Source organism: Ictalurus punctatus, chromosome 5, assembly GCF_001660625.3.
Source record: "Ictalurus punctatus breed USDA103 chromosome 5, Coco_2.0, whole genome shotgun sequence".
Classification (NCBI taxonomy): Eukaryota; Metazoa; Chordata; class Actinopteri; order Siluriformes; family Ictaluridae; genus Ictalurus; species Ictalurus punctatus.
In genome coordinates, this window is record NC_030420.2 from 31,110,325 (window position 1) to 31,125,134 (window position 14,810).

The following is a 14,810-nucleotide window of genomic DNA, read 5'->3' on the forward strand; positions in this document are numbered from 1 at the left end:
CAGACAGCAATAAACCAAGCTGAAAAGTGTGTCATGAGACGGGGATTCCGGTTATCTATAGCCCCAAGACCCAAGTTATATGCTTCTGAAATAAAAATAAATATATTCCAGTTGGTTTAACACTATATGGTCATACACTTGAGCAAGTGTCAGTAATTGAGTTCTTGGGAGTATGGCTGGATACAAAATTAACAGTTGGTGTCCATATAGAGAAATTGGTGACAAAATGCAAGAAAGCCCTGAATGTCATCAGACGCTTGGCACGATGCGAGTGGGGTGCAACCCACAACTCACTCAGAAACATCCGTTGTTAGATCTGCAATAGATTATGGTTGCATGGTTTGCGGTTCAGCATGTAAGACATTTTTAAAGAAAATTGACGTAATGCAGAATCAGGCACTTAGGAAATGCTGTGGAGCTTTCAGAACATCGTCAATAGCAGCTTTGCCAGTGGAGATGGGTGAGATGCCACTAAAACTGAGAGGACAATAGCTATGGTATATTGAGCAGTGGTGGCTCAGTGATTAAAGGCTCTGTGTTACTGACCAGAAGGTCAGGAGTTCAAGCCCCAGCACTGCCCAGCTTGAACAAGGCCTTTTACCCTCAACTGCTCAGTTGTATAAATGAGAAAAATCTAAGTTGCTCTGGAAAAGGGTGTCTGTCAAATGCCGTAAATTTCATGTAAATGTAAATATTGGGTATTAAAGGGTCATAAGGATGGACACCCAAGCAAGTCTGTGTTCAGTGCTGTATGCTGAGAACATACTCAAGGTAACAGCCAAAGCCTTGGATGGATAGGGGCTAGATTAGCCCAGTCAGTGGAACTGGACCACAGTAACTATAGCAAAAGTGGATGGTAATGAGATGGTAGATAAACTTGCGAACTCACTTAAATGCTGTAATGTAGAGATCACCATCAATACGAGTAAAACTGAAGCCAAGACTTGTATTCGTAAATCGATAAATAACATCTGGCAAAATCTAAGGGAAAGAGAGGAAACTGGGAGGCATCTGTTTAAAATTCGGGGAAAAAGTGGGAACTGGAGAATTGACTTCTGTATTACGAAGAAAGGATGAGTCATTAATTACCAGACTTCGTGAAGGACACACAGGGTTCAGTGCAAATTTACATAAAATCAATAAGCATCCCACAGGAATATGCAGTAAGAGCAATGAAAAAGAAGCAGTTGAACACATTCTTATACACTGTACAGGATGTAACAAAGAAAAGCAAGTAACGCAGGCAAAGTTGCAGGAAATGGAAAATAATATTGTTTCTCGAAAAATCTGCTGGCAAAAAAGCATGGGAGAATACCAGTGAAAAATGCAGTTTTGGGCTTGTAAAAAGCAACAGGAATCGAGGCAAGAATATAATTTTTATTTGTATTTTCCCCCTCTATTATTTATTTATTTTATTTTTTATTTATTATGTAGAGTAATAATTTAATATCCCATCGATGCTCCACACTCCAGTTCAATTGGTGGTGGTAATGCACCAAAAGCTGGTCTGCCAACTGCCAGTAAACAAAAGAAGAAGAAGAAGAAGTAGAAGAAGAAGAAGAAGAAGGCAGTAACCCGAGTTCAGGATCGAACCCCTGACCTTGGAGATGTGAAGTGGCAAGACTACCCTTTGCACCACCAATCCTCTCTCATCTGAATAAACTAAAATAAAAATAAACTGTTCAAGAAACACGTGGTTAGCACGCTCGCCTCACACCTCTCTGTAATTAAACCTCTCCCTCTACACACTTCTGTAATGTGCACCTCACTAAAATGTTGATCCTGGTTACCGCCCTGATACCCCTGGACATTTGAAATAAAAAGGATAAATAAAGAATAAATAACTTGATAAATCAGCAGGAGCCTTTAAAATCCCACAAAATCAGCCCGCACTTCGTTCTTAAATCTCAGGAGAAATAAAACAGAGAACAGAGAATCGTGCCAGTTATGAAAAGTCAGGGAGGGAGTCTCCCAGGAGGGTGGTGGGCGTGGCTGTTTGAGATAATTGAATATTCATTTGCATACCGATCTATTTCTTGGTGGAAGCTCCGCCCACACACAGGAGAGGAGGTTCGGCTTGGGGTGCTGCTGTGGCTTTGATCTCAGCCGCAAGTTGCTGTGTTGATGTGGTTTGTGCGCCCTGTCGGACTTCCGGTTCTATTCTTAAACGTTTACTTTTTGGAATTTTGAAAATAAAAATATAAAAAGACGACCCTCTCTATCCTACACTGTTGAAGGGACTGAAAACTCGGGGGTGGCGAAGTAATAAAGTAAGTAGTGCTGTGCGCGCGAGGACGGTTCTGTTTCAAATTTGAACGTTACTGTTATTTCCGTTATTACCACAGTTAGCTCATGACCTTTTAAACTCTATGAATAATATGGCTTAGTTTGGTGCGGTTTAAATGTGAAAATCCTGACAAATACAGGATTTTCTGGTCATCTTGTTGCCATTAGTTACAGGAAGTACTATGTACAGTATGTACTTTTAACCCCGAAGTGTTTATTATTATTATTTTATTATTATTTTGCGTGTTAGTAAAAGTTTTTTCCGGCTTCTTCCTGTCCATCCAGACCCGTCCAGGTGTTTTAGCTTTGTCATTTCCCTTTAAAACCGCTCACTTTATTTATTTGTTTGTTTGTTTGTTTGTTTGTTTGACCAGGATAGTCGCCAGTGAGATATAAAATCCCTTCTTCCAGGGAGTCCTGGCCAAAAAAGGCAGCACAAATAGTGTCACATAAATAAAAATACAAATAAAAAACTATTTAGCAAACACATAAAATGCAACTCATAAAACAAATGACGCATAAATAAAATTATAGGCTATCCAACACTCATATGACCGCAGGTCAAAGATTACTTAAAACAAGTACATGTTACCTTCAGGTTGGTCTGTAAAAGATTCTTTTAAAAATATTTAAAGACGGGAGTGTTAGTAATATAAAATTATGAAATTCTTGTAGTAGATCTAGTGCTATAGTTACAGGTGTGATAAGATAAAAGACTGCAGCTAACAATGCCTTGGCAGTAAACAACAGCATGTAGAACAGCATTTTGCTTGTATTTCCTCATTTGGAAGTCGCTTTGGATAAACAGCGTCTGTTAAATGAATAAATGTAAATGTAAATGTGTATTTTTTTTCTCCTTTGATACAAGAAGGACCAGCCAACAGATTCATACAAGGTACGATGATGAGTGTGTGAGGAGACGCCCGTTATAAAGCCTAATGCAACATGAGGATTTAATGAGGATAAAGTCTCATACATATAAATCAGATCACCGTAATCCAACACTGAAAGGAAAGAGCTTTGCACGATTCTCTTTCTGGCTTCCAAAGAAAAAACGGTTCTTTAAACGAAAAAGGAAATCCTAACGTGCGTTAAAACCCAATTTTTCATCAAGCCATATGCCTAAATATTGATAACAATTCACTCTTTTCTAAACAAACCCTTTCTAACGTTAAAATATGTGGAACAATTACTTTAGTGCGACAACGAGTGAAGAGCGTATATTTTTTGTTTTGTTTCTTAGAGCTTAAAAACCTACTTTAATTTTGACAATGAAGGTTTGCAATGACAAGAAAGAATCTTGCAGAAGCTCAATGGCTTGATTCAAAGAGGGTGCGAGTGTGTAAATAACTGTGTCATCAGCGTACAAGCGTCCTCTAGCTGAATTTATCCCTCGCCCTATGTCATTTATATCAATTGAAAATAACATTTGGTGTTAAAATAGATCCCTGTGGAACACCTTTTATTAACTGTTAATTCTGTTGAATTGAAATCTTCCACTGAGACACACTGGGTTCTGAAGGGAGAGACTCTGGGTTTTCCCAGTTTAAAGGTGCAATTTGGACTATGTTATGGTTTAAGCTATGCCTAAGGACAAGTGCATTAGTGAGAAACCTGTTTTTTTTGTTTTGTTTGTTTTTTAAACTGGAATACGCTCCGGATTTTAGTTTACAGGCAAAAGATTTCCTTTTGTTTACAACTTGAGAAAGTGTGAAAAGGCAGAAGAGCTGACAACTACTTCAAGAGGCCGTCTATAAGCTATGAAGATTTGTTAGATTATGTTTTGCCTCTTATTTGTAGGTAGAATTTGTTTTATTCACATTTTTGTTCTGGTGATGATAATAGTCACTCTGTGAGTACAACCTACCTTATTTCCTTGTTTTGTGTCTTTTCTATGGAGATGCCTTGCCTCTGGTCATTTATTGGCCATCCATCCATTTTCCATACCGCTTATCCTACACATGGTTGCGGGGAGCCTGGAGCCTATCTCAGGGGACTTGGACACCCTGGAAGGGGTGCCAACCCATCGCAGGGCACAATCACACACACACATCCAATCACAGACTATGGACAATAGCAATCAGAGTACAATGCATGTCTTTGGACTGGGGGAGGAAACCGGAGTACCTGGAGGAAACCCCTGAAGTAAGGAAAGAACATACAAACTCTGTGCACACAGAGGCCGGAGGTGGGATTCAAACCCCCAACCCTGGAGGAGCGAGGCAAATAAACTAACCACTTAGCCACCGTGCCACCGATGATTGCAGCATTATAAAATTAAAACTAAGCCAAACATGCCCCTCTTCTTACTTCATTATTAACATTAGTCACTTTTTAGTTGGGGTAATATGTACCAGCTCTGCGAGCATGAATCATGTTTACATTTTCCTTTGTGAAATACTTAAGTATAACCCATAACCCTTACTTAACTTGATAACATTTTAACATACATAATATATAATTTCCTGTTGTTTTGCTTTTGTTCTCCACTTTATTTATTTAATCACTACGAATATTTTATATTCATGATAAACTTATTAAACTTATCGATGTTAGATGCTTTAAAGTCTGTCAGTTTGCCTGTTTGAACTTAGCTCAAATCCATCAGATGTCCAGGAATCTTTGCAGAATCTTCTCAAACCACTGTCCTGCTTAGCACGAAGCTTTCTCAAGCCTTTTAATCATGTTCGCCTTCGTGTCTTATAGACAACGTGTCTCTACAATCTTGCAAAGAAGTGGCTAATCTGACTAGCGTTTGAAGAGGAGGTAAAACGTTGTGCATACTGATCGACCTCGGTAACTCCACTCTCTCATCTTTCATACAGCAGAAGCAGCAGAAGCAGCAGCAGGCCCCCAAGACTTCTGCTGCTGCTAAATGAATTAAAGATGACTCCTCTCCCCTCCCATGCCTCTCTCACTCTCCTTCTTTTTTTTTTTCTCTCACTCGGTGTCGTTTGATACTGTTTTTTTTTTTTTTCTTCTCTTTTTGGAATAAAATAATGTTTTGAGCTTTCACATAAATTAATAAAATTTGCATCCCAAGCAGGCCTGACATATAATGGCATCTCCTTTTGAAGCTACTGATTTGTCTTGTTTCAGGTGCCCTTACTTTACACCTGAAAGTCTGGTGATAATATACACACATTTGACTGGGTTATAAATATTCAAGAAGCGCCAGCTAGCAACATGGGTCAAGTGTAATTTAGCATTTAACATGAAGTATCTTTGGTGTTGTTTTGAGTTTTTCTGTCAAAAAGGCGGCAGTTTGATTGAGGCTAGCCGAGAGGGATGCCAGGTCAGAGCTGGCGTCCAGTGCTGTCCGTCTGACGGTGACGGGAAGATCAGTTTGATTGAGATGAGGCTTTGTGCAGATGCTATATCTGGTGTGTTTGTGTTAACTTAACTACTGTCTTTATTTCCCTCTTTTTCTCTCTTTTATTCACTCTGTTCCTCTCCAACTATTTTGTGTTTCCTCTCTTTTTCTCTTATAGAACAGGTAAGGGGGTGCCATGCCGGCTGCTGGTCCCCTGCTGCTCCTCCACACCATCTGCTGGTGGCCCTTGGTGCTGTTCCTGCTGTTGCCCCCACTGCCCCTTTTTGCCCGCACCAACCCCCCGACCTTCATCTCCCTCCACGACTCGTGCCTTAACCACCTCGATACGCTGAAAACACGTGCTTATCATCAGACATACATATCACGCCTCTGCGCCGGAGACCCCAGCTTTTACTCGTACGTGGAGGTACCACTGAGCTGCACAGGGGGCTACAACCTGGCACAGGCGGTCGCCATGGGAACTTTCCTCGGAAAATCCACCATGTTTGTCGCCATGGCGGCAGGGCAGGCGTCGACACCCGCGCCCACGGGGCGCTCGGCTCTGTGCATGTACAGCATGGAGAAGCTGGATCAGGCGCTGGAGCGGGCACAGTTTCTGTGCTACACACAGGAAGGAAAAGGAGACAAAGAGCAGGAGGCCTACATCGCATACGAAGTCTCCTCCAAGTGCCTCAAGCTGCTCCAAGTGCCTCCGGTGAGTCATCGCTAAACGTTAATGTCTTACTTACATTATGTGCTAATAGTCTATGCTGTAATAATATTTAAATATTGCGGGAAATGAAGATTTCAATAAAAGCCTCAATAAAAACACTTTCATCTTATGAAAGGTTGAGAGACTAAAGAACTCGATGTTCTGGTACAAATAAAATGAAACATTTAAAACAAGGCTAAAACAGTGATTAAAAGAATCCAAAACACAAGCAAAGGTCGAAGGTCCTGTAAAGCAGTCAAAGAAATAACCAGGCTCAGAACCTACGCGAACTATGCAGTTGGCAATACTTTGCAGAGTGTGTTTGTGAAGCATATACTTACAGTGCCCTCTACTAATATTGGCACCCTTGGTAAGAGAACTCCACTCACACACACACACAAACAAATCTAGTACAACCTCACTCGCACTGCTGCAGTGTAAGGTATTTCCATTGTAGTGAGATGCAAAACCACTAAATCAACTCTGTGCGTCGTGTCACTGTGTGTGTGTGTGTGTGTGTGTGTGTGTAACAGCAGTAAGTAATAGAGGTGAGTTGCAGTTATTGCCAGTGTGTGAGTGATGTTGCTGGCCCTGGGCTGTGTACACACTCGCCGTGTTTACTCCGTATATTACACGCGATCCTGTGGGAGTTCTGACCCACTTACAGCCGCTGACCACAGGTACACATACAAGATCTTTCTTAAAAAGCATTGCCAGTGTTTACAAGTTACAACAGGAACACAAAAAAATCACTTTTAGTTAGGCTTGTACAGTATAGACCCCTCCCCCCAATTTACTAACTAAAAAGTTGCTATTAAGCTTTAAAAATGCGTAACAAAAATTGAAGTCGGTGAATGACCTATTTAAAATATATTTAACATATTAAATACAGTATATTAATTATGTAACAGCTGACATCGTGTCATTACACAATCGGTCTTGGTCGCACAAGGCGGACGTACTAAATTAGGCAGGTGGTTTTAATGTTATGGCTGCTTGGTGTATATTCAGTGATAACCGCATCGCCATGGTTACAGGAGACTGATGTTTCCCCTCATATGAGCAACAAAAAGAATCTTCCCATTTATTGCTCATGTGAACCCAGCTTTAATCACTAAAACTTAGTCAACAAGGAATTGTGTGATATTTGATATCGTTAAGCTTTCTGTTAGGAAACGTTTATTTAACATTTATGGAAGGAGTCTCCAGTGTCAGACAACAGTCTCGAAGTCTTCAAGGCAGAGGACTTTGTGCTTACTGGTCTCTCGGTAGCGCGAAAAGCTGTTGTTGTTGTCTTATTAGCTTTACTGCTTTAAAAGATCGAACTTGTCTCGTGAACCTTCTATGTGTGTGTGTGTGTGTGTGTGTGTGTGTGTGTGTGTTTCCTAGGTAACGCGTTTGCCAGTAGCTCAGTGTGAGAGGCATTCAGACTGTCATTCATGCCTCTCTGTCCGAGACCCCTACTGCGGATGGTGCTCACTAGAGGGCAGGTGAGCCTCCTGTCTTTTCTCTACCCCTCTCCTCTTTTCTCATATTATCCTCCTGTTCCTTCTCTTTCACCCGTCACGGCTCTTTTTTTCCACCTCTCCACTCTGTTGCTCTCAAAAATGCAGTATTTATCCATAATGCGTAATGGATTCTGTACAATCCATACAGCCATATTGATGTTTTTTTTCCCTTTTGCACATCACCGTGTGTTTTTCAGGTGTACTTGGAAGCTAGAGTGTGCCCGGCATTCCCAGCCTCACCACTGGCTCTGGAGTTACGGTCGTGATCGGCAGTGTGTGTCCATCCAGAGTCTGGATCCAGCCATCCAGAGCCGGGAGGAGCAGACACAGGTACACACTCGCACCCCAGCTCACAGGATCACATGTTAGTGCAGCGTGTTAGCCTAGCGTTCACTCACGTGTCTATATATTTTTTTTTTAACATGACCCCTGAACGACGCCAGTCTGAGCAAAACATCCTTTAAATAATCTTAAGGGAGAACTCCACTCCGGAGCACATTAAATGTGTTTATATTGAAATGTTTGTGGTGTGTTTAGAGATTCTGCTGCTAATTTGTTGGGTTGGTTTTGTATTTTCGTTATTCCTGAGAGACGTTAGCGGTTGTATGCTGCACAAAGTGTTATCGCTAGCGCAGTTCTCACATTGCAAAGAATCCCAGGATTTAAAACGAACCCCCAAAGGGGGAACGTACCACTCTTGCTGTTTCGTCTATGATGGGATTCCGAAGCTTTTACACAGTACGATGGTAGTTCATGATATTAATGCGTTTGTTGGGGAAATTGTGACGGACGAGTCTGGCGGGGAAATAGCAGGGTGCCTTTTAACACAGCAGGGACTTTTGTAGAAATGAATTAAGCTAAGCGTGCCACTGAACGCAGCCAGTCGCTGTTTACCTGCTCTGAGTGCTGTTGTGTACCGATGTCTCTTAAGTTTTGTGTGCAGGAGATTCCTGAAGGCAGTTAAAACCTTTGCCCAAGAGAGAATCAGCGGAAAACAAGGCAACGTAAGGAAAGAAGCACGACCATCGCCACTGTGAAAGTGCAAAGAAGCATCACGGAAAGACTGCTACAGCCGTCACTGCGCCTGGAAACAGGAAAGCACACGAGAAAGCTGACGAGTTTATTAGTAGGATTCGTCAATTTATCCAAAAGATTATACAGTGATCTACTGTATGCTTATCCATAGTAATATACAGTAACTAATAGTACAGTATAGTATAGTGAAGTAATAGTAAAGCAATAGTATAGATTAGCATAGGTGTATATAGTAATAGTATAGATTAAAATGCGAGATCACAATTTTGTGGGATTATATGTTCTTTGTAAATACTGTAAATATTGGTTTCTTGTCACCTTGTTATATTAGGAATAAAGGTTTGAGTGGATTTTGGTCTGTTTTCTTCTTTCGTTTACTGCCTCCCTGAACGCTGCTAGCCGCCCACACGCACCTTTTAAACGTTAAACGTTTACCACTAGCCAACATCTAAGGGACGTAACAAGTAGAACGTGGTGATGTGGTGCTCACATGTATTCACGTGTGTAATGTTTACGCTCAGGTTTTGTCCCACCCAACAAGCAGTCTGATTGGCTCACTTACTCTAGACGAAGCAAAGACGAGCTCTAATTGGCTCCCCTCTATATACAGGTGTCCTGTAATGTTGCCTGAACAAACGGGGAGTTCGGGTAAATGTGCATAAATATTTATCCGTGTCTTTAATCATCATTTGTCAGTTTATCACGACGAAATAAAAGACGTACAGGTGGCTAAGCTAACTAGCTCGCTAGCGGCGTCCGAATGAAATCCATCATAATGACGAGAGCAATGACGGATCATACTCATCCATCCATCCATCCATCTGTCAATCAATCCATCCATCCTAATGACAAGCGCAATGACGGATCATACTCATCCATCCATCCGTCCATCATAATGAAAAGTGAAATGACAGTCCACCCCACTGCTCTAGATATACACATGCATCCATCTGTCCACCCTTCCATCCATCTACAATAACAAGAACAATGACAGATGATCCCATCCATCCATCTACCCATCTGTCATTATGATTCATGGATGTTTGGATCTATTTATCTGTAGCAGTAATATATTCTGCCAATGCTCTAGTCATTAAGACAGATAGATAGATGGATGGACAGGTCATATACACATCCATCCATCTATCTATCCGCAGTGCAACGTCTGACTAAATTCTGCCACAATGACTAATCAAATATGTGAAAGGAACGCAGTGGAAGTTTTCATATGCAGCAGAGGGGGCTAGTGCATGTTTCACTCTTGCAAAGTAAGTAAAAAGTGAAAAACAAAGGAGTGTGAAATTACTGCAGCTAAATCAGAACATTGAAACAGGAGCATGTAAACCGTATACGAGAACAGGCCTGGTCAAATCACTCAACATTCATCACTCTATCCTTCTCAGGATCGCTGTAGCCTATCCAGGAAACACTGCGTGTGAGGTGGGAACCCACAGGGCCTCGTTCACTCAAACGTTACAGTTTAAAGTAGAAAATCCACCTACTGACATGTTTTTAAGACGCGGCAGAACGAGATTCCCGGGAGCCATGAATCGCCAACGTTATCCACTCCAGGGTCCTGGGATTGACTCTAAAAGATCCACCTGTTCTCCCTCATGTCTGTGCGTTTCCTCTGGGTCTTCTCCACTGTCCAAAACACGCTATTAGGTGGATTGTTGACTCTGAATTTCCGCTATGCGTATGTGATCGTGTGCGTGCATGGCCCCCTGTGATGAGTATATACCAATCTGGCACCCACTGTGACCCTGACAAGGATAAAGCACAGTGAAGATGAATAAATGGAAGAGGAAAAAAAAGGAGAAAAGAAATAACAATAAACAGCACCGCCAGTTCCTCTGTTAAAATTATAACTTTATTTTTATTTTTTTTTAATTTCTCATACAAATTGTGATTTCATTCATTTCAGTGATTATTTTTGGCTCTTAATTTCTCTTCGACGGAGAAAAGTATCCGAGTCAAACAAATTTTTTTTCCTTCGTGATATTTACAGGCACATATACACAACTGTTAGCAAACTATATTCAATACAAATACAAAAGAGAATCGAAGTTTACAACGGGCCGAAGCTTTCTTTTAACCCTGATTCCTTTAGAAAATTACCTCATTTTCTTTTTTTTTTTTTCCCCCTTCGTATAAAAAAAAGTGTGTAAAATATGGCGAGTCGCTCCACAAACACCATTCGATCGACAATCGATCGACTGTCCCTCTGGTGTCACGTGATGAGTAAAATACAGTAAAAGTACTGCACATTTGGCAAGACACAGTGTCACAGACTGTACAGTGAGAAAAAGAGTTCAGTTCTTTTTTTTTTCTTTCTTTTCTTCTGTTGGGGAAAAGTGTGTTTTACTGGAGGGCCACAGACTGGAGGTCGCCGTACACAGGGGCTTGCTTATACATACACACGTTGTCCGATCGGGCCGGTTGTGAACCACAGACACAAGCATCATGCGCTCAGTTAAAAAAAACAAACAAAAAAACCTCATGCATGCACACGTCTCTAATAATTAAGACTACACTGAGAAGCCAAACATTCAAATTTCAGGCGAACGCACATGTACTGTATAAACAAATGAATATTCACCCAATCCTTCTGCATGTACTCTAGTATTACGTTCAGCAACCCTGATATTTCTAAATTATATATGCTAAATAAATATCAACTCACAATTTTATTTTTTTTTTCTTTCATTTTTTCGTTTTTAAAAAAAACCCCACAATCTTCTAAAGTAGGAACTATTATTTGATTCGCTAGTTCCTTGTAACAAAGGTGCAGTTTGTAAGCATTTGAAAATAAAATACCTTATTTAAAAAAAAATAAAAAAAAATTTGTGGTTCGTAGCGTTGCCATGCAGTGGGTGTGGCTAGTTTCTTCGTTGTAGCCATCTTTTTACATTTGTCCGGTCTGAAAAGTAGCTCCGCCCCCAGCTGGAAGAAAGCTCCATGTCTTTTCTATAAAAAGGTAACCTGTAAGGCGTATACAGGTCGCTTCATACAACTCTACTCGACGCCTCCATGGTTCGTCCGTCGGGCGTTCGAGTCCACCACCTCGATATACGTTATATCAGTTCCGAAGACTTCTAAAGCGACGATACACAGGTGTTTCCTGTCCAGAAGTATAGTTTGTTGGAGAGTGTAACATAAGGAGAATAAAACAAATTCAAAAAACAAAACGATTACTCTCTCTCCCCTGTTAATCACAGTGGCACGAGCCAGTCGTGGGCGTCTGTGAGCTCATGTATGTGGAAGAGGGCGGACAGCGCTTTCCGCCGAGTGTGTTACGCGGCCCTGTGATGCAGCAGGAGCAGCAGTTTTGAAGCACGTGTTAGCCTTCACTCTCTTCGGTTCATACCGTAGCTGTCGTATAACAGAGGAGCGTTTAGCTGGGTAGTGGGTGGGAGCAAATTAAGGAGAAAACCGGGGGGGGGTAAACAATGGGTACAAATCAAATCCTTGCATGAACTAAGCATCAATTAACATGATTGGTTTAAAAACTGAAAAAATCATGTTTAGACTAAAAGGCATGTGCGATACACGTGCATCACCTTTTTATCTCTTTCCGTTACTTGCCTCCCTTCTCCACCTTCTTGAAAAGGTTCAAAAGGAAGCAATGAAAGGAAACGCGGACGCGCCGTTAAAGAAATAAGAAGTGCCTGTAGTTTCGGTATAAGGGGTCAGGGTCGATAAAGGGAAAGGGAACGGCTGGTCAATTTTTAATTTATATATTCTTTTACTATAAATATGTAATCGGAACCAATAAGCGGTGTTAAAAATGACAAACAGCTCGTTTAATATGACAGTATATACATATAGGTGTGTGTGTGTGGTTTTTTTTTGGGGGGGGGGTTTGGGGTTGTTTGGCGCCCAGAATTTTTTCACTGTACACAAGAGTGGATGAACGAAGGTACACACCACACACACCCCATTCAAGCGATCAGGAGACACATTAGCAAACATTTATAAAGCGACTGAAAAGACAAAAAGTGTAAACACAAAGTGCTACAGGCAAAAAAAACCAAAAAAAAAACAAAAAAACAACCAAGAAATTTCACCTTTTCTATTTACACAAGCGTCACAGAGAAGAAAAAAATGATGAGCCTGAAGATTGCGCACTTCAGACCAGTGTACACTGAAGCGCACTGGAAAGCGTTTAGCAATACTGAAATTACCGAGAAGGGCAGCTGTGATCCTGAGACAGAAGCTTCCAACAACAAACACGTTTCTCCACAACAACAACAACAACAACAACAACAACAACAACTAAAAACGTCAGAAGTGGTATGAATAGCCGAATCTGTCCAGGCCAGCTTTTTGTCTTTTCAAATCCTGTGGCACTTTCCTCCTCTCTATTTGGCAAATAACGTCAAGCTTGTATACTGGAACCCGGTAATCGTTATTAAAGGTTACAAACAAGGCACGTTTGGTAATCTTGTATAAATAAGTGCTATTTACAGTAAAAATAAGTTAGTTTCTTCTATTCAGCGTCCACACGGCTTCCACGCCGACTCCGCCCTTATCGCCAAATCCGCTCGTCTAGAAACGCCTCCACACCCCGCCTACAGGCTGTCCCTAATCCAGTTTCGTCGTTTTGTCACATAAAAAAAAAAAAAAAAAAGAGGTTAAATCTGTGCTAAGGCTTCAGTACGTGGAATTACTTTGATCTTTTCATCGAAGTCAGCAGCAAAGAATCGGCCTGGGTAAAATTGATCACGATTATTTTCAATATTTCAATACTGACCTCACGATTATTTGACATAATTATTCAGAACAAAATAGTTTTGTTGTATATTGTAGATTATTGATCAGTTTAACGCGTTGTACATTTAAATTCCGTATTAACCGACGATCCATCTTTAACTGAGCTTCCGGATATCGCGCTCGGTTATGTTTAATTAACGGAAGTATTAACGAGCGCGATGTAAATATGATTAACCCTTCTATACTGTAACATCTCTTGAGCGTCTTGTTCCGCTGCTGCTTTGTTATTATGGGTATCTAATATAAATATATATATTTTTTTGAAAAAAGCGCTTCATTCAGTCCGATACCCTACGAGTGCGTTCATTCGTTCACACACAAATCGTCTAAACGAAGCTAAACGTTGAAATGACGTCGTCCGAAAGAGAAAAAACAAAACACGTCACGCCTACACGTATACACACAGCTGCTCTGACACACACACACACACACACACACACACACACACACACACACACACACACACACACACACCTTGTGCTGTAATAAAACGTGCTAGTTTTGCACTTGTTATGGCACTTGTGCTTGTGATTTATCATTTGATACGAACGAGTTTGTCGTTAATAATCGCTAATCTACGAACCCGATTCATTAATATTCCAGACTGCAAAACCGAAAAACAAAAATCACGCGAATGCTAGGTTACATGAAGCTACGCAGAGTCGGACACGTACGTGAAGTCACGTTCACGCATCGGACGTGTCGTACGAGCACTGAATAGCGTGTGACGTTAGCAGAAAAACAGTTCGATGTGCTTAGCAGATGAAAATGGCTATATGTGCTTTTTCTTTTTTTTTTTTTTTAAATCTCACACTTTCTGTGATAAAAACCTGCTTAATAGCTGACGCTTCAGCTTCACTCAATTCTTTTCCCTTTTCTTAAGACCTCCCCGAAGGCTGAAGCAGGAAGTGGGGGTGCAGGTGAAGGGGTGGGGGAATCGGATTTCTCAGCTCGATGGGATTTCACGCAGCACCGATCTGGCTGCCGTCAGCCGTGCCAAGCTGATCAAAGACTCTCCTCCGTTGGGTGAGGGGTCAAAGGTTCAAAGTTCAAAGGTCAGTGACTTTGTTCTCCACCAGGGCGGCGACCTGCTGTAGCCGGTAGGCTAATTGCATTTTCTGGCCTGCAGGATCTTCTTCTAGAGCCATGATGATCTGCATTCACAGCACACACACACACACAC

General features: G+C 41.3%; 2 protein-coding genes across 7 annotated transcripts in view; one reads left to right on the forward strand and one right to left on the reverse strand.

Annotated features, from left to right (window-relative positions):
• Positions 1-2,024: 2,024 nt before the first annotated feature.
• Positions 2,025-9,198, forward strand: LOC108265313 (plexin-B3). 3 transcript variants are annotated; one of them, XM_017467499.3, is made up of 5 exons: positions 2,025-2,270; positions 5,778-6,314; positions 7,701-7,801; positions 8,017-8,149; positions 8,751-9,198. In XM_017467499.3, the coding sequence occupies exons 2-5, from the start codon at positions 5,796-5,798 to the stop codon at positions 8,781-8,783; spliced, it is 786 nt and encodes a 261-aa protein (XP_017322988.1). In that variant the 5' UTR covers positions 2,025-2,270; positions 5,778-5,795; the 3' UTR covers positions 8,784-9,198. The 3 variants fall into 3 exon arrangements, with proteins under 3 accessions (XP_017322988.1, XP_017322990.1, XP_047011685.1); XM_017467501.3 differs by having other exon boundaries at positions 8,763-9,198; XM_047155729.2 differs by lacking the exon at positions 2,025-2,270 and adding an exon at positions 2,286-5,669.
• Positions 9,199-10,702: 1,504 nt separating this feature from the next.
• plxnb3 (plexin B3) overlaps positions 10,703-14,810 on the reverse strand; it is a 110,342-nt gene continuing 106,234 nt past the window's right edge. For all 4 annotated transcript variants that reach the window (XM_017467483.3, XM_053680420.1, XM_017467484.3 and 1 more), the window contains one exon: positions 10,703-14,781. In XM_017467483.3, coding sequence (XP_017322972.1) covers positions 14,677-14,781 — 105 coding nt within the window. In that variant the 3' untranslated portion in view covers positions 10,703-14,676. The remainder of the gene's footprint in view (positions 14,782-14,810) is intronic.